Source organism: Xiphophorus maculatus, chromosome 9, assembly GCF_002775205.1.
Source record: "Xiphophorus maculatus strain JP 163 A chromosome 9, X_maculatus-5.0-male, whole genome shotgun sequence".
NCBI lineage: Eukaryota > Metazoa > Chordata > Actinopteri > Cyprinodontiformes > Poeciliidae > Xiphophorus > Xiphophorus maculatus.
Window position 1 is genome coordinate 1,274,156 of NC_036451.1, and position 25,071 is coordinate 1,299,226.

The 25,071-nt window shown below is 36.4% G+C and overlaps 1 protein-coding gene across 3 annotated transcripts in view; it reads right to left on the reverse strand.

Annotated features, from left to right (window-relative positions):
* Positions 1 to 25,071, reverse strand: part of bcar3 (BCAR3, NSP family adaptor protein) — a 76,926-nt gene that overhangs the window by 50,108 nt on the left and 1,747 nt on the right. The window contains exons 2-3 of one of the 3 annotated variants that reach the window (XM_023340201.1): positions 18,193 to 18,335; positions 12,832 to 12,946 (exon numbers count right to left, since the gene is read on the reverse strand). In XM_023340201.1, coding sequence (XP_023195969.1) covers positions 12,832 to 12,946; positions 18,193 to 18,282 — 205 coding nt within the window. In that variant the 5' untranslated portion in view covers positions 18,283 to 18,335. The other 2 variants (XM_023340202.1, XM_023340203.1) reach the window with 2 other exon arrangements.

Genomic DNA, 25,071 nt, shown 5'->3' on the forward strand with positions numbered 1-25,071 from the left:
AAGATTATTTTTATTGAAGACATGCGACCAGATTTCTTCTCAGTAGATTTTGGGCTGAATCTGGACGGTTCTTTTAATAGTTGGTTGTGGAAGCGAGTACGAAGCGACCCGGCGGTTGGCGCCAATCGATGCATGAAACGCCCCGTGATAAACGGAAGTGCAAAAGTCAGGCACAAAAAAACTGAATTACAAAGGGACAAATGGGAGATATGGAAAGGAGGTAGAATACCCAACAAACTCTCAACATATTAAGTCAAGATCTCCTCATACATGTGTGTATAATATTTGCTAACATCCATAAGTTTACATACGGCGTTTTGTGGAAGGATCAATATGAAGTTGCATCACAATGTCAGCAAATGAAATTTTTTTAATGCTTCACAGCCTCCGAACCACGAGGTCAGAGGTATTAATCTGCAGGAATACAATCTACTTAATATGCAGAGTTGGGCATAAACTAGTTACAGTTACTTGAGTAACTATTTTGAAAAAAAAAAAAAAACTTTTAGGAATATTTTTACTATGTTTTATTGAAAAAACTGACTTTGAAACATTTTCTTTTGTCTGATTTTGTTATTTTTTGTTACTTATTTTCATTTTGGTCCTTAAAAAAACCATATAAGGGCAATTTCACAATTTCAACTTAACTTTATATTTTGGTCCATCTGATGATTTAACTTTTAAATATGAAATGATTGATAATTTGATCTCAATACTTGAGTATAGTTTTTACTCTTACTTAAGTCAAATTTTTGCCACTCTTAATGCGACGGCAGGTACACAGACATCTTAAAAGACATTTTCATCAACTTTTCTAAACGGGCCAAAAAATTGTAGAGTAAAAAAAGGAAAAACCTTAAAATCAAGCAAAACAGCTCGCTTTGAATTTTTTTTTCATGAATACTTATTGTTAGCAAAATACTTTAAAGGTGTTTTCATGACACTAGGGTCACTAGGGATTTTTTTTAAGTAAGAAAAAGCATAAGTACATTTCTACCAAAAAACGCGAAAAAAAATTATAAGAATTTCTGAGTTTGAAAAGTTAAAAATATGCTAGAAAAAAAATCTAAAATTTTGAATTTAATCCCAGAAATTTTCTAGAAATATTTTAACATTGTTGACTTTCAAAATATTCATGAGTTTCAAAAGTCAAACATTTTTCACACTTGAAACTTAAAAATTTTCAACTTTCCTGGTAGAAAATTTGATTACTCTCAAATTTTTGGTGGAAACTTTTTTTTTTATCCATAATTGCCCTGATTCACCGTTGTAGATTCTGAAGGTTTTCTGTATCGTCTAGTTTTCAGTTCCTGTTGGGCTCAGCTGAACAATTTATTTTCTTTGAAAAACTTTCCTATATTTAGTGAAGTTTAATAGACTAAATCAAAGCTGATTTTGTACTTTACATTTATTAAAATTTACCCTTTTATATTTTAAAAGTCTCCATCTTCATCTACGGGTCAAATTTGTATCATTTTTGAACTGCACGTTGGGGGCCGCACAAATTCAGTCCCTGGCCACAAATAGCCCCTGCACCTCACTTTGAACACCCATGATTTAAATGCTGAATCTTATTTTGTAGTTTAAGACACGACACTGACTAACGTCTGAAAGAAACTGCTGCTCTGGTCACTCCAACAAAATGTCTGCATGTCATCATCCGACATGCGGATCATCTTTAAAAAACGTCTGGAAGGTCAAAGGTTGAGTCAGTCCAGTCAAAGTAAATCCCATCTGTTGGGTTTGAGCAAAAGTTCCTCTGATACAAAAAAACAGCAATTCGGAAGCAGAAATGAACCAAAAATCAGAGTCTTGTGTGAGACTTAAACAAACATTTCCAGGAGCCGGGCTGTTATCTGTTATCTTTCATATAATTACGCCCTGCTGGGATTTCAACAATCTCAACGACCACAGTAACACCCATCGCCTGGGGATGACAAATTACTGCTCACAAACTCTCAAAGCAATTATAACTCGCGTAAAGATTCAAACTAGATGGTCAGGAGTAATAAAATCAAAAGTTTAGAAGATCCGAACCTCCGTCAGATAAATCCGGTAATTCGTTTGCTGCCTCAGGTGCCGTCAGCGCCAACTTCCACTCATTCCTGTGTTTACAGTCCGAGACTCTGCAGTCACTCTCACCTGTAGGAATCGACTCTTCTGCCGGATTGTTGCTGTTTCAGCTCTCAGTCCTTCACAGTTCCTCCAAGCTTTTTCCTTCTCATGCTTTCCAAAGCGGAGTGGCTGACCGGCTGAACGTCCTGCACACTCGCACCGCTTCAGGCAGGCGACAACAAGTAGCGCTGCACAACCACAAGCCCGTCCCTCCTCCTCATCCTCCTCCTCTTCCTCGTCTCTCCTGGGAGCGATTTGCGAGCGTCCAGCTCCTCCTCCTGCTCCTCTGCGTTTGGGAGGAGTTTTCCTTTCGTGTCTTCTCAAGCCGAACTCCTCCTCTCACATCCAGCTCACCTCCTCTCCGGTGCGTTTCCTGCACAGCCTCATATTTCTTTTGTCTTACACAAACACCAAATGGTCTGGTGATAGAAAAGGAAGGACTCAGTATTTCGGTTTCTACTTTCACTTGAATTTTAAAGAATTACTTCTAATTTTATGTACATGTTAAACTTCTGCTGTATATTAACTTTTAGAAAGAAAAAAAAATATTTACACTACAGTAAGTAAAAGCATTACTTCAACATATAAGCCGCAAGAAATTATTAAAGTAAAAATAAAAAGTATTTGGTAAAAAGTCTACACAATTACTGATAACCGATTAAATTATCAATCATTTAATATTTAAAAATTACATAATCAGACAGAACAAAATATAAAGTTAAGGGGACATTTTGGTATTTAAGAACCAAAATGACAATAATTTATATAAATAACAAAAAATTTACAAAATTAGGCAAAAGAAATTTTTTCCAAATCAGTTTCTTTCAATAAAAAAAACTGATGAAACTTTAACAAGCTGCAGGTGTGTGTCTGGTGAACTTTTGGTTAAAACATGTTTTAATCCAGAAAGTTTCCTCTAGTAAGAGTAGAGACACTTCATAATAAAATTACTCTAGTAAAAGTAAAAAGAACAGTGTAGTAAAAAATACTGGTAAAAGTTCTTCAAAGAAGTAAAAAGTTACTCAGGTAAATGTTGCTTCCCAGCTCTGGTTAACAACATAAAGGCAGGTTTTGGTAGTGAGGTATTCTTGTCTTGGTTTTTCCCCTGAAAGTAAAAGTCTAAACAGCTTGTGTCCAGGATGTGTGGGATCTGCACAGATTTTAGCTGCCCTTTTCCTAATTCTAGACCTGCACAAGTCCTGGATGCACTGCAAACCAAAAAATCTTTTTTTTATGCTGATGACAGTGTCACTATACATTTTTATGCATCATTAAAAAAGCAAGACATTTTTCTCCTGTTATACGTTTCTTGTAAGTTAGTGTTTGTCTTATTTCTAAGACATTTGCATTTAATTTTGGTTTAAACTAAACCAAAATTACTTGGTTAGATTTTGTGTTTTTGCAGTGAAGGAACAAAACAAGCTAATCCCAGTGAGGTTGCAAAATGTCTGAGGAACTTTATTCACTCTGAAGATTAATGAGGCTGACCTGAATGACTCAATGTTGGCTTAAGCTTAAATCAGCTGCGTGTTGCAGGTCTAAGTCCTGTAGGATTCTAGGATTCTTCTTTTGACATCTAATGTTGGAGTTTTACTCAGATTGTTTGGTCTTTGCTGGCAGCCTTCAGGATAACGCTCTCTCTCCTGTCTTTGTCCTCCAGTTCCTTTGTATTGTCTGCAGTCAATAACACACAGACACGTGTGTGTGTGTGTGTGTGTGTGTGTGTTTTCCTGCAGACGATGCAACAACCCCATCCTGCTGCAACAGGAGCTAAAGATGATCCGATGACCCACTTACGACACTCAGACAGAGAAACGTTTGGATCTGCGCTGTAAGACTTTCGTTCTGCTCCTAAAAAGTTTTTGTTGGAGCAACACGCTGTCAGGATCCTGTCATTAGATTAGTAAATCTTTGGAAATTGATTAAATAATTGTTGTTTTTTTGGTTTTTTTGCACTTGTGCTTTGTGGCGCCACCCGGTGTTCAAACAATGTAAAAGCAGCAGAAAACTGATAATACTCCTGGGTAGGACTGTCACAAAAAGCAATAAATCAATTAATCGCATGATAAATTAAAACAAACTCAATAATTTCCTTTTGGATGATTTATTGTTTTTCTCTTTCTCTACCAAAAATGGTTCTTAAAAGTTTTGTTTGGTGTTTTGGTCTCAACCTGCTGCTTTTTTAAGGATAGTTTTGTTTGCAGAGACTTTATAATTAATTTTGTTTTGTTTATTTCTTTTGAAAATTTTAATGTCTTCCAGTTCCAGTGTTAAATGTTCATTAGAAATTAAAGATATTTGAGAATGAGTTATTTCATTATTTTTGCCATAATTACCATCATATCACTTGAAAATGGTCTCAAAACAACAATATTATTGTTTATCGCGATAACTTCAGGGACATTTTATCGTCCAGTAAAATTAGTAGTCGTGGGAAATTTACAAAGCAAATCTTTTAAATTGACCGACATGTTTCTTCTGATTGTAAAATTAAAATCTCAGATATTTTCCATATCAAATTTGATTTTAATTGCTTTATTTTTCATCTTTCTTTCCTAAAAATAAATTACAAACAGAAAATATTTTTTGAAAAGTGGCTTTTATTTCAATTCTGTGAGATGCACAACAGAGTATCAAGCCACACTATGAGTGTAAGTGTCAATAAAATAGTTTATTTCTTGAAAAAATGTATGTTTATTTCTGAAAGATAGAATAATGTATTTTAAGTTGTTTGGTTCACGTTTTAAGATTTGTGTTAAATGATTGTATTTTATTTCGTGTCAAATAATTTTTTGTCGAAAGGTATCGCGAGATTTGTGTACATGTGTGAGGCTGCGAGACTTAAGTAACCATAGAAGAAGCAGAAGCTGGTGCCAGAGCTATGTGTAGCAGCCTCATGTCCTGTCGTTGTCAAGGTATTTTGTATTTATGTTTGTAATGTTTGTGAATTTATTGGTTATGGTGTTTTATGGTGTTTTAATTACTTAATATTTTGGTTTAGAGTGTACAACGACGAATCATTCTGTTAAAGACCTCCGAAGTGGCAGGCGGCCACGAGGTAACTTTTTTGTCAAAGCACGCGTCACCTGTCTGTCTGTAAATGTATTTATGTCTAAAGCTTTGTCTTTTATTTCTGTAGTTTTCACGGCAAAAAATAAAGAGCCCGTCTTCAGAAAGCCGTGCCAGAGTTGTCACTTTGGAGCTACAATGAGAAATTTTGTTTAATTATGAAAATAAAGTCTTGTGATACTAGCAGAATGAAATCGCAGTTTTACCAGAATGTCTTACAATTAAGACAAAAAGTCATTTTAATAAGGGAAAAACTTCTAGACTGATCCAGATTACTGCACAGTCCTGCTGCTGACAATAATTTGATCCTGATGTGTTAAAAAATGAAGTTTTTCTTTATTTTTATAACTTACACCAAAGTGTGACTTTTTATTTTACATTTTAAGTTTTTTGTTATTTTTGTTTTGGAGTTCTAATACTGCAGCTATATTCCTGTAATTTTATGACTCTGTTCTCATAATTAAAACAAAACAAATCTTAGCCTGGCTATATTTTGTTATAGAGTTGACCTGAATTCAAAGTTCAAATAAATAAAAAGCTTGAAGATAATTTTGTCGAACAAGATGGCCGCCCTCAGTGACATCACTCTGAACTATGAAAAGCCGCCCAAATAAAAAAAGAAAAAAAAGGTGTGAACAGTCTTGCTTGAATTACATCCATTTAAATTATTTAAAATAAATTTATAAATTCTTTAATTTTAATTCTTTTAAATTCTAAAGAATCTGAAGATGCAACTTCTTTGAACTTCCACTCTAATCTCACCAAATCGGATTTAAGAAACGTATATAAAGCATTCGGAGATGTGGACATTTCAACTGACATGTTAATAATTTGTTTTGCATCTAAAAATTGGTAAATGAGTTTTATAGCTTGCTAAAGTTTTAGAGGTGCAATAAATAAATGACCAAAAACAAATAGAGCCAGTATTTAAAAATAATTTTATTTCATCTCGTGAACAAGATGCGTTTAGGTTATGCAACTTAAAATAAACGTTAGCGTGTTGAGCTGCTTCTCAGAGCTGACAACAAGATCCCATAATTAAGATTCAAATAAAGCTTGTATGAGAGTTTATATGTTTATTGTTTGAAGATCCATGTTCTGGTGGTTTCTGAGATGTTTTGGTCGTTTTAGGGAAGTAGGTGTTATAATCTACAGGTTTCTAAATAAAAATCTAATTGTCCCGTTTTCCTCTCTGAGTCAACCTGTGCTCAGTTTCATGGCGGCATGTGATCTTTCGTCTGTGAGGGTGGTATTTCCAGGACGCTGCGCACTGAGTCAGACTCAGATCTATAATCTTCTCCTGAATCACCTGAGGTTTCCCAAAATGCTCAGAACAGACGCAGATTATGGGTTTGTTTAGATAGGGAAGAGGACGGACATAATCCTGGCATGAGTCGTTATTTTTAAAACTTTTATTTGTTCTCTAAAGAACAAGATGGGTAAATAGATATGAAGTAAAGAGTCACTAGAAATAATACAGTCAAAACAGAAACTAGGTTTTTTTTGTTTATGTTGTTGCACCCTCTTCCTCTGCTATTTTAATGTTTGGCTCAAAGCTTAAAATTCAATAACATTCACTACATTTTAAAAATAAAGGTGTAAATCAAAGCTTTAGCTAACACAAATGAACCTGAAACCATGGAGTCTCAATAATTTTCTTTCTTTGGATCTCTGCAGTGGTTGACACTCTTCTGCTAAAGCACTAACAGTGGAGCTATCTTTGCGTTTAGCACTTCTGCTAAACGAACTGAGCTTCCCTTTTAATTTTTTTCACTAAATACTAAAGCTCTAATTTTCTTGGCTATTTTGTAAACTTTCAGCTGAATAAAGTTCGACATCTGTGCTTGAAGAATTCTTCACGCAGTTAAGATGTTTATGTTCATGCTCTTATTTTGAAGTGGGTGAAGAGAGTTCTGTTTCCTCTCTTCATGTTCCATCCTATTTTTCCCAAAAATGTTATTTTAAGCAAGAGACATACAGAAACAGGAAAGTAGAGAACAAAATATAAACATGAGTACAATATCCAAAGGCGAACACAAATTATAATGTAGAAATTAAATTGGTGCTTGAGGGTTGCGTGACATTTACTCTGTACCCAGAATGCAATGCTGTAGAATTACAGGCTGTTGAGAGCAACAGCTTATGTTGTAACAGGTGTCATTGACCCATGGTGGGGGTCAACATGGCCGTACTGAGAGCATTAGCATTAGTTTCTGCAGAAGTCCATCTTGGTAGAGAGCTTTTAGCGCGTTAGCATGACTAATTATTATGAATAGCATTAACATTTCCATGTTAACAAAAATTCTTGCTTTGGCACAAGTAGTGAAAGCAGGTGCTCCAACCTGAACACTGGTTTGCAAACATTGGACACCAGTTTATTCTCTTTGGTTTTCCGTCAGACTTTAAAATAACTAACTTTATCCTCAGAGCTGTGTTATGGTAGAATACGGCAGTTTGCTTTCAGGTTGTCAACATGTTTTAAGCAGCAGCTCCGACACCTCAAAGTCTCCACAGAACATTCTCACCCTGATATCACCCACTAACCGTCCGTCTCTCTTTTCGCTCCCCCTCATTCCTTGGACTCTTCGTCTCCTTCCTCCCTCTCCTCCTCCGCTTCCCTTCTTTCCAATAGATTTGTGTACAGATGCATGCTTGTGTGCCCATGTGCACGTCTCCGATCAGAAGCGCAAGTAAACGCCGGCCGCTCCAAAACGTTGTTGGAAAATTGTGAAATTTAATTCTTAGGAAGAGCGTCAACAGTAATTTCCCCAATAATAATAATTAACTCCATGCAACTTCTTAACAAGGAAAGCATATCTAAACGATGCAACACGCAGCCTGAAGCCAAGAGGAAAAAGTTGCACACCAGAATTTCTCATTAGTCACTTGATTGCATCTTAGTTATTTTAAGAGACTTTGTACATAAGTACAAACATGTACACATGGTATGCATGTACAACGTCTTACACCGAAGGTATCAAAGCTATTTCCAGTGCTTGTGCGAGCTTGTTCTCACCTGAAAAAACTAATTTAATGAGGCTCTTCTCATTTCTGTAAATTCCTCATCTTTTTCTTCCAGAAACCTGCTTCTGCCTGCATCATGGAGATTAATCAGAAAACGTCTTTACGGAGGTTAACATTCCTTAATGCAAGGAGAAAGGAGAGGGAATGTTTTCAGGTGAAATCATTTGAATTCGTCTATAACTGCTTGTCCCTGTAAGGCTGAGGGATGGGAATGGGGCAATATTCATGCAGAAAACCCCTGGAGAGCTTTAAACGCTGCACTGTCCTGCTGCAGGGCAACAGTGCAAACAAATGCACCACCATGCAGCAGGACATGCACAAGTGTTAAGCAGTGATCTTGATAGTTTCTCCATATTAACTTGGTTCTGTTTATCCAGTGTGAGATGAAACAGCAGCAGTTAATAGTAAGAAGGAAAATCTTCTAAAATTTGTCGAGGTTACTATTTCTTTTGACATAGAAAAAGTTGGGTTATCCTAACCTAGATATCACCAACTGCATTTCCATTAGCCATAAAATTACCCAAATTAATATTAAAATACATTCACTTAAAGAAAACGTGACAATTTTGAAATAAATTTAATTTTTTTGATAAGAGGTGTTTTTTTCCCCCAAGAATCAACATAGATTTATTTAGCAAAACTCCAATAGAAACACTTCTTTGACAATCTTCTGGGTCACATGATCAACAGCCGGTTGTTACTACTGGCGGAAACTCCGAAGAAGACGACAGGAAGTGGTAGGAGGATGATGGTTTGTTTTTGATTTTATTGGACAATGTGTCGCTCAGAGCATAGCACAGTTCATAGAAAGCTGCCATTATAAGGGGTTGAATCCGTAGCTGTACTGTAAAATGGCCGACTTCAGTTTACCGAAAACGCCACACCACAAACGTAGCCACTCCAACGTTTGAATAAAATGCTAACGTGGAAACACCGCAATTGTGAAATAGTGTTTTTTCAACATTAGCAAAATATCGACAAAACTTAGTCCATGGAGACGCAGCAACAGGAGACCATGTGAGTGTAAGCTTCAAAAAGTAAAGTCAAAATCCTTAGCAACAAAAGTTATTGTGTTCAAGGCAAAGTTCTGAATTCAACCTGATGTTTTGGGTCAGGTTGTTTTCTGACCCAAAACATCAATGAGTCAAATCAAAAGCAAAAAGAAACTCTTTAGCATCAACCTAACTGTGTGTGAAACTGCTCTGTAGAAGCAAAATGGGAGTTGGATTGGTTCTTAGAAATAAATTATAAATAAACTCTAAATGTTTATGGCATCATTGTCAACATACATTACACTAAACGAATTATGTGTTTTTGTGGTTAAATGTAAAATCTGCAGAATGAGACGATTTTTGAATCTGATGAATCGTCAGAAAAGCGGTAAGTTGCAGCTCTAACCCACAGGATTAGTTTTGTTGCAATATTAATTGCATTTTGTTGTTTAAAATATGTTTAACATATTTTAAGCATATTTAAGGGGCGACTGTGGCTCTTTGGTAGAGTAGTCGTCCTGCGATCGGAAGGTTGTAGGTTCGATTCCAGCTTCTGCCTGCCACATGTCGATGTGCCTCTGGGCAAGGCACTTAAGCCCAAATTGCCTACCGATCTGCGTATCGGTGTATAAATGTGTTTGAGAGTGCGACTGGGTGAATGTGACTCTAGTGTAAAGTGCTTTGAATGGTCAAAATGACTGGAAAAGCGCTATATACGTTCAGTCCATTGGCCATTTCAACATGCCAGATTCAACATGTTAACAATTGTGTTTACTTCTCCAAATAGCATTTAATGAGAGGCAACCATAAAATATGTGGACGTTTATAAAAAGGAACGCTGAGCGTTTGGTATTTTGTGTTTTTTTAGATGTTTTGAGTTGATAAAGGAGAGGAAGTTGATAACGGAGATCTCACTAAATGATTGCGGTTATTTTAACTTTACAGAAAGGCGTGTGTGTGATTGCATCTGTTCATGATGAATCATGTTCTGTTCACATCAAAACAGAACTGAACACAGCTCAGACCTCACAAGAAATCCTAAAATAAAATCTAAATGCCAAGTCTTATCAGCTGAAACGGAACGAAATTAAAGAGAATTTGGATCATTTGGAGGACATTTTGTTTCTTATTCAGGATGTTCTTATTTTAAATGAGTCCAGTTCAAGGAGCAAGACATTCTGATATGAGAGACTACAGCTGAATGATGACTGCGAGACAGAAACAGAGCGATGTTGCTAGTACGCCGAGTATTAACTGATAATTTCCCATCTGTCAAGTTGTGGGATAAAACTAAGATAAACTCAAGACGAAGCACAAACTAGATTTCACATGAGAAATACTAAAAATAATGAAGCTAACCTTGACACTCAAATGAAAACATGCAAATTAGAGGTTAGGGGAAAAAACTACTTTGAAACAATCCTCTGATTGTTTTTCTGTTTAAAATAAAAAGTCCTGTACTCCAAAATATCAAAACTAATACAAGTGGTAGTTTGAGAACTTTCCTCGTTCTTACTTTAAAATTACATTAATACTCTTAGTTATGGAAGAGAAGAAGGGCAACTTAAAAACTTTAATATTGGCTTTTTTTCTGATTTTACTTTAATCTTCTGAGTTCAAAAGTTTGAATTCTGAAAAAAAATCAGAATTATGAGATTGAAGTCAAAATTTGATATTAAATCAAAATCTGAGAAAAGTCAGAATCCTGAGATTAAACTGAGAATTCTGACAAAAAAATCAGAATTCAGAAAAAAAGTTAGAATTATGAAAAAAACCTCAGATTAAAACTCAGAATCTGGGAAGAAGTCAGATTTCTTTTTTTGTTCAGTGGCTCTAATCCTCCTCCATTCCTTAGTTAATCCTTTAAACATAATAAAAATGCAGGCACTGGTTTCACCTTCATAGCAACAGCACAAAGTAATCAAAACTCAAAGCCAAAATGCCTCAGATATGTGTGAAGTAGGAGTGTGTGTGAGAGGCTCCGGCCATTTTCACCCTGTAATTGCTGCAACTGAAGCATCTCTAATCGGGCTGCTGCATTTTGATCTCTGCCAAGGAGGAAAGTACCTGGCACATATTTACACAAAAACGATCTTCCTGCAATGCAACTGCTTTTAAACTTTAAAAAAATCATAATTTTAAGACAAAGTTCTGGTTAAATATGTTGAAAATTACATTTCTAATGATTATTGAGATTTGAACGTTGGGTTCGGGAGGCTGGTAGGATTTCTCTTTTAAGGTGAGATTAAAAAGTCTCTTTCTTGATAAGATAGCTAGAATTGGATCAAAGAGATTCTGAACTATATCTTGGTTTTGCAGCTGAAGGACCTCCCATCCTGCTCAAAGCGCATTCCCTCTTCTTTCTACAAGCATTCAAATCTCAAATACAGCGACTAAAGCAGGAACGCAATAAAAATACATTTAAATAGATCAAACTAGAACAAATTGTAAGGGTGAAGAACTTAGATTTACTCCAACTTGGTGCCTCTTTTTGTTTTTATAAGAAACTGCAGTCCAGTAAAGATTGCAAATTACTGGCTTCACAATGAGATATGACACTTTTTATAGCCTTTGCTTCCTACAACGGCTCTGGAAAGATATATCGTCTGAAAACGTTCAGAAGAGCCAAAAAGTTCGGCGCGGCTTTTGAGGCGATGCATTGTTTTGATTGCGGATTGTTCATTTGGATCTCCATTGTCAGCCTTTAATCTTGTTTTCCTCACAGCTGTGTTGACCGGAAAGATCAGCCGTAATAATTTTGTGTAGCGCCACGCCACGCATTACTCAGTCGCCGTGACGACGCAGAGAATTTACAGTGTAATTCACGGGAAACTGTGCAAACAAAGCTGTTTGTCACCTGAAGCTGTGGGCTGGAAGACAGAATGATGCTGAGGCCTGCAGTCCTGCTGGGTTTAATCACTTTTATGAGTGTGTGTGTGTGTGTGCGCGTGTGTGTGTGTGTGTGCAGGGGTGTATGCAGAGGGGGGGGGGGGGGGGTGTAACAGTGCTGTCCTCATCCGAACAACACTCTCCCACCAGCAGAACCCTGAGGCATAAACACGTCTTCACAAGACAGTAATGCCATCTCCCTCCATCTTCCTGTCTGCTCTCTGGGCAGGCAGGAACTCCAGACTGGTTGGAGGAGAAACAAATGGGTCATCTATAGGGCTGAATCCATTAATGTTGAATTGATTTTCAGTTTAATGCCCCGATATCAATTCATAAAACATTTAAATTGAGTGTTAAGAAGTAAAGGTTTTTCTCTAACCTTTCTAAAGTGTGTAAATGAACATTCTGTGTCAATGTCCTGATGAAATGTTTGTTACATACATTTTTATAAATGAGCTGCCACATAATGAGTTTTAAATGCTAATACAGGGGAAGATTTGAATTTATTTAAATTATTGCCGTTTTGTTTTGGTGTAATGTAAGTGCACTGGGTTCAATTCTTGATTTAAATATTGATGTTTTTACTAGTGAGGCTAGTTTCTACTATTTGCACTATTAGTTCTTCTGGGAATATCCTCCATATTCAAGTAAAATCAGTTCTGTGTGAATCAAAAATCAATAAAATCGAATTGATTTTGGTAAATCTGAATCACTGCCCAGCACTGGAGGCCGATGAAGGTACCTCTCCTCCTCTCTCGCTCGTGCAGGAGGTGCAGGGAAGTCAGCAGGTGGAGGCGATGGAGGTGATTGTGGACGCCAAGCTCCAGCAGGTCGTATTCTGACAGGTGGAGCAGATCCTGGAAAACATCACAAACAAACATTAACCGTAAGGAAATCAGACACAGAGTTTTATTTTAATAATGTTATAGACATGAAGTTAGTCAAAATCTGTTTATTTATTCTTCAAATTCAAATCTGCTTATTCAAAAATGTTATTTTCTCCGGACCTTTATTGGTATACAGGTTCTGTTACGCTGCTCTTGGCAGTTAGTGGTTACCATAGCAACCGGTAACTGTCGGCTCCTCCCTCTTTTTCTGTAACTGTTGAACGTGTTATAGAATCATCTCCGTGTTTTCTTCACAAGTCATATATAGTGCAACATAATTTTTAGACTAATTTTATTAGGGATTCATTGGTCATTTTGCCATGTTTTGTTTATGTTTTTAACTTTCATCATAATTAATGTGCATTTTAGCTGCGTTTAAATTTACAACTGTTAACTGCTAGCAACTGTTCATTTCTGCTGTGTAGTTTGTTTAGAGTTATTTATTGTATTTTCTCCAGTTGCTACTAGAGAAAATATGTTGGACATGTTGGACTGATGTTAGCAGCTGTCAATTTTCTCTCGTTAGGATAAATACAGTGAACCTCACAGTGGGGTTACACATGCTTGATTTTATGCATTTAGTGTAGGTTGCTCTTTTCTACTGAGACAAAGCAAGTAATTGATGCCAATTTAGGTGAAATAAAATCACATTTAAAGTTGGGTTTTAACATCTGCTATGAAAAATGTTAAATTTTTCTGTCTGTTTCACAGCATTGCAACAGTTACACACCTGTTTTGTCAAACAACTCACCTAAAAAACAAGCTGTATTCAACATCCAGGTAATTCAACACAGTAAAGCAAAAATTATTACATTTGTTCATTTCACAGAAAAACCTTCAGTTGCACTGGTCCATTATTAAATTAGATGCTGCACACAACAACACTGCTGTTCATTGAGGAAGTCCGAAAACAATCAGTCCAGACGACTCGGTGGCTCCAGAGGAGTAAAAGAAAAAGTGTGCAATCTCCTCCCCTCATCCAGCTCCTGTGATTAGAATCTCTTAGCACACAGACAAACACAACCTCAGCCCTGCTGACATTAACTGAACTGATCTCTGAAGCAGACACTGACCGCTTTTCAAAACCACAGGTCAACGTTAATCAGACATCTGAAGCACTGCCAAACTGCTGGTGTGACCTTTCCTGTTTTATCCACAGTTTTCACTCCACACTGTTTTATATTTTTAAGCGGTTAGGAGGCCCAGTGGAAAAACCTTAAATTGCTGCTGCGCAAGTTACTGAACAGGTTGTTGCTAAGTAACCAAAAGTGAATGAGTTAGTTGATGCCTCTAAGCTAGCTTAGCAAGCTAGCTTAGAGAGGTTGAGCAGCTAAGGCCTTTTGTCTGCCTACATCCCCCAGAATGCTGTGTGTTTCTGGATCAGAGTTCAGTGAATATTCTATGAATCAAATATTGAATATTCAATCAGATGTATTATTTATTGATATTGATCACATGTCTAATGCAATATATGTTGTTATTGATTTATTATTCAGCCTTATGCAGCAAGTGGATTCTGGAAGAGACAACAAAACTCTCATCTCTCCCAGCAGCCATTGTACAGCACGAAATCAGCTGACCAAACATGCTGGAGCTCAGATTGGGTTGCTAGGTAACGGGGTTGGATTTGGTTGGGGTTGCTAGGTAACAGCGCAGTAATATCACTTAACAGCTGGGAGGTTTTTCCAGACATCAATCGTACGTTAATGTTTTTAGCATCAACTTAAAACACCAAAAAACATAACCTGATGCTTTTTGGCGTTGGGTTGTTTTTAGAAGCGTTGAGACTCAAATGGAAGAATAAAAATGGCCAAATTCTTGTTCACACAGCAAAGTGCCAAACAAAAACACCGAATCTCTGCAACAAAAATACATTTTTCTGTAACCAAAAATGAAAGCCGTACAATACATGATCACATTAAAAGTGTAAAAATGCAGCGCTCCAGCTGGTCATTGCAGCTAACATGCCCAGACAGCTCAGTAATAACATGCTGGCTAAAAAAACATTCTCTACAGAAACAGATAGCTGGCAGATCTATCCCCAAATCTCTCCCTCCCGCCATCTTTCTCATCTCCTGTCGCACAGAACAGCAAGTTGACATGTTGTCTTTTGTCTTTCTCTTCCAGATCGCACAGCGCTGAGCAACAAAATTAGCCCTCATACCACTTTGGAGAGTTGATACAGGAGTCCAAAGATGTTGGTTTTGCTTGGGTAAACATTCGGGTCGATACAACAATGAATGAATGAATGAAGAAAATGAAACGATGGGGCAGCGAGGCAGGAATGCTTCTGGAGCCACTTTATAAAGCAGATTTTAGCCCCATGTTTTAAAATTATGAATAATAATGAATCATATATCAGTTAATTCAATCAAAAAATCTAATTTATTCCAAGTTTCTACAACATTTTAAAGACTTATCCAGAGTTGGGTAGCAAGTTACATTTACTTGAGTAATGTCTTTGAAAGAATGTATTTTTACTATGCTATATTTCTATATTTACTTGACTAATTTTATTATAAAGTATTTCTACTCTTACTTGAGTAAAATTTCTGGATTTTCTACCCAGTGAATGAAAAATGAACTTCATGTTTTAACCAAATATTTACCAGAGAAAGAAACACACCTGTAGTTTTTGTTAAAGTTTAAGTTTTTTTATTGAAAGAAACTGATTTGGAAAAATTTATTTTGCCCAATTTTCATATTTTCTGTATCTTACATGAATTATTTTCATTGTTGTCCTTAAAATACCAAAATTTCCACATAACTTAATATTTTGGTTCATCTGACATAATTTTTAAATATTAAATGATTGGTAAAAAGTTTACTCAAGTAATGAGTAACTGAAAATTATGAAATACTTCTTTACTCTTTTTTGAGTAATTTCTTGGATGGCAACTTTTTACTTTTACTTGAGTACAATCTTTGGATACTCTACCCACCTCTGGACATATCAACTTGGAAAATTAGATTATAGAGGAAGAAAATCTGCTGTTAAGGTTTTATCTTCTCTCTACTGATAATTTAATACTAAAGAAAATATGATGAACCTAAACCATTAATCTACAAGACAAACAATTTTGTTTATCAGAATATGGCAAGACCTATTGAGTAATAATAAATGCAACTGACTGTGATATGACTAGACCTAACAAAATAAGAGTGAGAGCTCATCCAGCTCATCATTGTTAACGTATTATTAACAATGATTGCTGTCGCAATAATTGTTTTTACAAAAACAAAAGCAAAAACAAAAGGTCTCATTTCCTTAAATTAAAACCCAGCAGGTCATTTAAAGTAAAAGAGAAAATAAAGAGCTTTTGGAAATAAAAGCTCAAAATCAAGGCTTGTTTGACAAAACAATAATGCAGTAATTTTTGGAATAATAGATCAGATTGTCCAGCCTTCATTATTTTATCTGTGATGCATTAATAAAGTTAATAATTTGGAGCTACGAACAGTAAAAAACAGTGAAGTCCTTTGGCGCATTGTGCATGTTGGAAGTTGTTGGTCGAGTTGCTATAGAAACAGAAACTGATGTTTTCACAAGAAGCCTGATTATCTTGGAGCCACTGAGTCGGATATTGTTGTTACAATATGCAGAGGGAGTTTAGCAAAGCTGCACTAAGCTCATTATAACAAGCAATGGTTAAAAAAAACAGACTGGGGTTGAGAGTTTGAAGACCATTGCAACTGCAAATAAGTATTTTTGGTCAAGTTTCTAGTGCAAATATATTCATATATTTGAAATAAGACAAAACTAACTAACAAGTAACTTTTATACAATACTGGGGCTTTTTTAAGTAAATACTTCCTTAATGTTAATAAATAAGTAATAGGTACATTGGCATTTCAGTTCACTTTTTACATAAGTGACACTTTTTTTCATAAGTTGTGCCGTTACCTAGCAACCTCAGTCCGTCACCTAGCAACCAAATTCTAGTTCCACTGGCAGATTATTTCACTAAAAATATAGGAAAAGTGTCATGTTCCATTGATAGATTTTACTTTTCATCAATATTAAATAATTATTGACTTAAAACAACTCATATATCTTGCTGAAAAGTTACTTGTAAGTTAGTTTTTCTTATTTCAAGTGCAGTAAGATATATGAACTGGAAACTAGACCAAAAATTCTTGCTAAGATTTTGCAGTTTTGCAGAGTATAATTGTTTTTTCACTTATACAAAATTACAGAAAACACAGTGAAATTTAACCACAATATTGAAATAATTAAACACATTTTTTTCCCTCGAATTTGAAGGTACTTAAGTTTCATCTAAAGTTTGTGTTAATATAATCTACCATTTGGGACTAGAATAAACCGGAAAGTTCCTGTAGAAAACACATTTTTCTGTTTGTACTTCTTTACACCACCAGTTTTCCATTCTATAATTACTTTCTATGTTTATGAAAAGCTTTAGCAGCAGGGAATGGAATAACTAATGTCTTACACTGGCTCCTCCCTCAGGATTCAGAAAGAAGCTGGTAAATGTCTGGATATAAAAACAGCCTCTGCTCCATTAGGGGCCATTCAGCATAATAGGCCCCCGATCCACTTTTATTGGGCTGCTTTATTAAACTGCTGTGGGAAACGCTCTTAAAAACCACCTCTCTTCACATTGGCATTCTTAGAGTAAGGATGTTTTCTTCCACAGCAGTTACTTCAACACCTCAATGGACAGGATTGTTTTAAAATCCTCAGTTCAACTTCACTTCTTTAGAAATACTTCATGTTTTAAGACTCCAGCAGAAAACAAGGTGGCTTTTATCTGAATACCATAGTTCCTCCAGAATGATGCCTTTGGTTTGTAAATAAATCTATGTCAGGGTTATGCAAATGTTGCATCATGTTTAGTTTCAGAATGAAAGGTATACAAGATTTTCACAAGCAATAAAGTTCAAAGTTAGAATTAAAAATTGGAATCAATGTTTCCAGAAACATTGAAGATCACTTAATAATCCAGATTTTTGTTGGTTATTCACATAAAATCCCAATTAAATATTAAAGTTAGTGGTTTTAAAGAGACAAAATGTGAAATAACTCAAGCCAGGCCCTGTAGACTGAAAAACAAAAACTCTTTTCATCCTAAAATAACTGTGAAAACGATGACAGCAACAAATTAAATTGTTTCTTTGCAACTACAGGAACCAAATAAGCTTCATCAACTTTTGGAAACTTATTTTTTATGTATGCAAACATGTGGTAGTATTACCTCTACACCATCATATTCCTGTTCCAACAGCATGCAGTACTGCGGCAGTCCAAGTTGGCTCAGCCAGCGGGAAATGGATTGGTGCTTCATGGCGATGCATATGACCACACAGGAACGCAATCAGACGCATGAAAACTTTGCACCTGAAAAACACACAAAAAAAGAGAGAATCCATTCATTTCACACAAAAATAAAAGAACAAAACATTGATCTTAACTTTCTCTAAACGTCTGATAACATGTTTTAAGCAGCTGCTGCATTCAATCTGAGCCACGGGAATTAAACCGACTTATCTCTGCCTCTCATCCCTCTGGCCAAGTGGCCTTTCACAGCTAAATGCAATGGAATTCGTCAAATCACTTTAAGGTTTCGGACAACACACCCTGACACGAATACTTTACATTCACAACATTTCTTAGGAGGAAAAAAAACAACAAAACAAAACACAGATTTGCAACAGGAATAGACAGAACACAGACGACATCAATGAAAGATGCAATTCCTGATTTAATGTAGTTTGGAGATTTTCAACCCTTCCAGCTGTTTGGAAATTTCACAGCTGATGAAAACCTTTTATTGGTTTTCTTATTTTGATATAACTGGTTTTCAAAACTGATTTTGCTGGGGAAAAAAACTGACAACTTTGTCCAGCAAGTTGCTTCCACTGCCGTTAGCCTACTTCAAATTAGCACCGCTAGCTAAAAAGTTAGTTATGCTGAACTAGCCCTAAAGTAGTAATTACAAACATTAGCTGCATTGCTTGTTTTATATTGTTCTCAACACAGTCAAATCAGTGACATAGTTGTTGATTATTGCCAACTGCAGCTTATTTTGCCTACCTGACCACAGTCAGGCCCTGATGAGAAACCATGCAGGACATCAGCAGATTTTAAACTGTTTACTGCTTTTCACCCACTTCAAAATAAGAGCATGAATAGAAAACGTCAAACTACCCAAAGAAACCTCAACAGTCAAATTCAACGGAAAGTTTTCTAAACAGCCAAGTAAATTAGTGCCTCAGAATTTACATGGAAATTTTAATTTAGGAGAAACAAAGTGCTTCTTAACACACTTAAAAATGTTAAGTGTGTTAACATTTTTAAAGTTAGCAAAAAAGTCAAAGAGCTAAGAGAAAAATTAGCTTGCAATTAGCGCATTAGTAGAAGTGTGCCCACAATCTGCACATTTCCACTCAATTGAAACTCTTGTGTCTTTATTGCACCTCTTCCTAAAGTGGCTGGCAGTGGTAGGAGATCAAAACTAACCGGCATGACTGATGGAAACGAGCATAAATAAAACATAAGCAGGATGATACGCTTGGCCATTGTCTTATAACTGCTCTGTAACATTTTTGTGACAGAGGAGGGTAGCTGTGACAAAACATTCACCAAACTAGTCAGACAACATCCTTAATACAGTTAAATCTCTTAAAAGGAATATGTATTTTACATTAATACCTTCAGTTCTTCCTGCATGTGCCTGAAACATTACACAGAAAACGTATTTAAGTATTTAGAAGAAATACTAGAGGTCTAAACGCATCTCGAATCCGACTCTACCCCAGATGGATGCTGATCAAAAACAGCCATTAAACTAAAAACCACAAGACAATAAAAACAAACATAAAACAAACGTTGACAAGCGCTTTATGTCAGTGATTTTACAGCAAACATTTTTAAGAATTAAACTGCTCCTGTATTCTTTACCAGATATTGATTTGTGTATTGTGATAAAGCATTTTGTATGGAAGAGAAACTGGCAGGCTGTTGATTAATAAAATCTGGTTCATTCTGCCATCAGCAGAATGAGCATACAACGTGCTGGCTAAAAACCCAAACTGCGATATTGTAGAATTTTAAAAGATAAAACACACTCAGTCCTCTGCACCTATAAAGACCTTTACAGGGCAGAGTGTTCAAATTGCCTAACATTTTGTAACTGTAGATTTTTGCTGTCTAAGCACCATTTTCTTCTAAATTGTACACTAATGTATCGTTTCATGTATTTTTCAGCTTTATTGAAAAAAAAAAGCTGAAATCATCACTCCACGTGTCACGTAGAGTGATGATTGACAGCGGCAAGGACTCATGTCCATTTCTTTTTACCTTTTAGAGAAAACTACACAGCAAAACAATTGTTTAAACTGTAACTGACACCCATGTGAAAGCAAAGCCCCGCCCCCCAAAACAATTTGAAAAATTCCAACAAAGTGGGCGGAGCCAAGAGACAGTGAGGGGCGTGGCTACGTGGGATGAGCAGAAGTGTCACGTGGAGTGATGATTGACAGCGGTAAGACCCACCTTCTAGCTAGTTAGCACTGCAAGAAGTGGTTGATTGATCCCACAAATTATCTGTCTCATACCATGTTGTCATGACAAAGCTGTAAAAATAAATATATTTTATTATAAAAGTTACATACTGCAACTTCAATGATCTTTTTAGAGAGTTTACTAGCAAAAACAAAAAGCTGATCTTAGGGTTACAAACACTTTTTGAGGTATTTTTGTTTCTATGATAATGAAAATATCCATGACACTGTGATTGATGCAACTTGTCAATTGACTAAACAACCAAACATTTTTTGTTTCCATATCATGTTGGTTGGAAATTAGTCACCAAGAAATACATTAAACATGTGGAAACAACAGAGGTGGGCACTACTTCAACATATTTTTACTCAAGTAATAAACAAAAAGTAGCCATCCAAGAAATTACTCAAGTAAGAGTAAAAAAAGTAATTGGTAAAAAACTCTACTCAAGTACTCAGTAACTGATCAAGTTATCAATCATTTAATATTTAAATATATAAAACTAAGTGGAGAATTTGGTATTTTAAGGCCCAAATGACAATAATTGATATAAGTAACAAAAAGTAACAAAATCAGGCAAAAAAAAAATAGTTTTCCAAATCAGTTTCTTTCAATAAAAACTTAGGAAACTTTAATAAAAACATCAGTGTGTCTGTATCTGGTGTGTTTTGGGTTAAAACATGGTTGTTTTTCATTCAGCAGGTAGAAAATTCAGAAATTTTACTCAAGAAAGAGTAGAGATACTTCATAGTAGTAAAAATACTCCCAAAAGTATTTTTTTGTGTTACTCAAGTAACTGTAATTGAGTAAATGCAAGTAGTTTCTACCAACTCTGTGAATGAAACTGACTGGTTCCTCTTCATCTGCCCGTCTGCAGCCGGGATGAGCGTGACGTGGGTGGCAGGACACACATGGCCGCTGAAGGCTTTACGGCCTCCTTGCTTAATGCATGTGTGTGTTTTTATTCAGCGTGTGCGGGGAAAGCCGCGCCATCAGTAAAAACACAACAAGGGAAGCTTTCTCAGAGACTGAGCACGTGCGGTAAACCGCCTCCTCACCCCATTCAATCTCAGTAAGAGATGTCACGGGAGCCAATGTGATGTCACTAAAGGTTATCAGAGCCGCGGCTCTCTAGGATTCCTTCATAACCATCCATCATGTGGATCACTTGGATCTGATCCACCCAAGGGCCACCATGTCTATTTGAGAAAAGGAGGTCAAATGGAGGATGGACTCCTGTCAGAGTCTACCAGTGTTTCCACTTTACCTTAATGAAGAGTGGAGGTCATTCCAGTTTGTCATTCACACTGAGATATTCAGTATTACCAGCTTTATGTTTCATGTTTTTCAAAACAAATGGAGCATTTTCTAAAGTTGGGGTGAAGTGGTTCAATAAGAATACCTGTAACCTTTCAGAAAATGTTTGGAAAAATTCCAGTGTAGATAAAGAGCTGTTATGTACGGTGGCCCTGAAGTGCAAACCACTTCAACAATTCACTAAGCACAACTGAAAATCAAAGGAGCAGTATTACATATTTTCTATAGGGCCATTTTATAGGACAATCAAGTAACTATGCTAACTTCAGTTGTTACAAAAAAAAACTATATATATCAAAAATGATTTAATAGAAATTTGACTTTGTAATTTAACTCCTTGAAATTGGGTCTCTGTCTCTTTAAAAAATCCTGCTCTTTCTGAAACTCCGTCTTCAGGAAGTCATCACAACACGGCTCCTCTATTAACCCTTTAACAACATTTTTAGCAGCGTTGCTCTGAGAAGTAGCTCCTATAAAGAGCTCAGCACCAGGGGTTTGCTAGTAGCTGCTGGCTAGTCTGAAGGAGCTGAGTGGGAAGTCTGGGAAGCTCCTTCAGAGAAGCTGCACTTCCGAGGAGGAGCTGCGCCTCGAAGGCGGAGCTTGGTCCACCCAGCCGTTTTGGACAGCTAAATGGACATTAAATGATTTCTCAAATATCAAGGCAACACTCCAGGTATGTTTTTGATGAGGGAATGACATTATAACAATGTACAGTTTTAAAAAGTCAGTTTAAAGTAATACTGCTCCTTTAAGAAAACACATAGCAACAGTTATCACCACTGCTATTATTACTTGAGACAAAATGGGTGCTCCATTAAAAAATACATCATGTTATACTGTTTTTATCCTATAAGTCCATGTTAACTTTTTTAAGCAGAAGTTGACAAAAACGATACAGCACACTCATACATACCAAGCTTTTGGCATCATTTGCTATTTCATTATGATCTCAGAGATGCACTTCCTGCTGATGTTGCAGGAAGATCCCCTAATTTTTCTCCCTCCAGTTAATCCATCATCTAATGATGCTCTTAACATTACTGCACAACACTTTAATGTAGAACCAATGACATCTAGCAAACTACTACTTTCTGCAAACTATTAATCTCAAACTTAAACACTTCGACCTTGCTGCAGAAGTTTTTTTTTTTTTTTTTTACATAACATCGCACTTAATGCTTAATAATTTAATGCTTTGACTTTCTTGTAACCAATTAAGCTAGCTGGTAAAATCTGGTAAACAGTATAGACTATTTTATTTACCAGTCACAAGAGCCACTAATACTTTCACTTCTTTAAAAGGAAATTAGGAAGTAGATTAACGTCAAACTGCGTCTATGTGATTAAAGATGAACCATCAAGTCTGAGAGGTTTAACAACTGGAAATAAGCGAGAGGTACGCATGCCAGTGTAACCACTCTGCCTCCTTGTTCATCTTTTACTACAGACATCAAGACTTTGCAGTGCATCTTTCAGCCAGATGACGGGAGTTATGGCTGAGCAGCGGAGACTACTGAACAGATGTGCGTCATTTTGGAGAGTGGAAGCTTCTCCCCAACTATCAGTGGTTTATCTTGTAAAATTTTAAGGGGTTACACATGGCTGGTTGGAAAAGGTTGGAAGATAACAGAGGGGGGACATGTAGGGAGAATTATATCGATAGATTTAAAACTTCTTGTTTTTTACATTTTAAATATGCTCATTATTAAAGAACAAGCTTGACCAACACTCTGTCCCTCAGGAGTTTGTCTTCCTCTCCTCTTCCTGTTGTTTGACCTCAGCTGTTTCCCATGACCACATGTCTCTAGAGCATCCATTTTATCCTGGAATATAAATAGACTCATGCGTTTTATGATCTAAACAGGCCTGGCTGTTTGACAAATACTCGCCACATACCAAAGTAACTATGGCAGAGAACAAACTTGGAGAGCAGAGCGGCTAATGCAGCATTGGAGGACAATTTCCCCTTTTACTTAGCCACTCTCCAATGCCAGCGTTGGCCGTCCTCTGGAGTCCAAGGGCATCCATTTCAACAATCACATTAAACTGACAAAGAATCCAGCCAATTAAATTAGGCTGCAAAAATAACATCAGCATCACGACCACCCAGATTCCTCCAGCTCCTGGTGTTGTGAAACTTTGAGCTGAAAATCAGCTGGTAAGCTTAAATAAAATCAAACGCTTCCAAATCAAAGCAAGTTTGGACTATGCAGAGGTGTATTTCTTTGTAAATATATTTTAACTTCACTAATTAAGATGCTATTTTGGCCATTTTGATGACAATCCGTCAATCAATTAAGTGCATTTATAAAGCACATTTCAGCAATAAGGCAGTTCAAAGTGCTATAAATCATAAAAATACAAAAATCAACAATTGAAATATTACATTTTCCATCATTACACATCAAAATGTTGATGTTCATTTATCATGTTTCAAAAGCAGCTCTAACCCGGTGGGTTTTTAGCTTAGATTTAAAGGTATTCAGTGTTTTACAGTTTTCTGGAAGTTTGTTCCAGATTTGTGGTGCATAGAAGCTGAATGCTGCTTCTCCATCTTTGGTTCTGGTTCTGGGGATGCAGACGAGAACCAGAACCAGAAGACCTGAGAGGTCTGGGAGGTTGCTATGACAACAGCAGCAGGTCTTTAATGTATTGTGGTGTCAAGCCGTTCAGTGGCTTATAAGCTAACAGTATTTTAAAGTTTATTCTCTGGAATAAACTTCCAGAGAAGTTGTGCTCTCTGGAACGTCTCTGAAGGAAGATGTGCTCCATCTTCTTGGTTTTAGTCAGAATGAGAACAGCAGGGTTCTGGATCAATTTTCTGATTGATTTGTTAGTCAGACCTGTGAAGACACTGCTGTAGTAATACATTCAACTAAAGATAAACACACTGAATGAGTTTCTCTGGATGTTGCTGAGACATTAGTCCTCTAATCCTGAAAATGTTCTTCCGGTGACAGAAGGCCGACTTTGGAACTGTCTTTATGTGGCTCTGAAGGTTCAGGTCAGAGTCCATCACTATCTAAGACAGCATTCAGACAGGGGATGCTTGGTATATCAGCAATGGTATTAAGGCCAAATATTTCCACTTCAGCTTCATCAAACTGCAGAATATGTCTGAAAAATACAAGGTCTGAGTTCCCACTTTTAAAACTGTATTCTTGCTTTTTGTGTTGGTTTTAGAGTAACATCAGCTTCTTTGCTGAGTGGCATCTCAAACAGCGAGAGAAAAAGGTTCTGTTTTTATACAGTG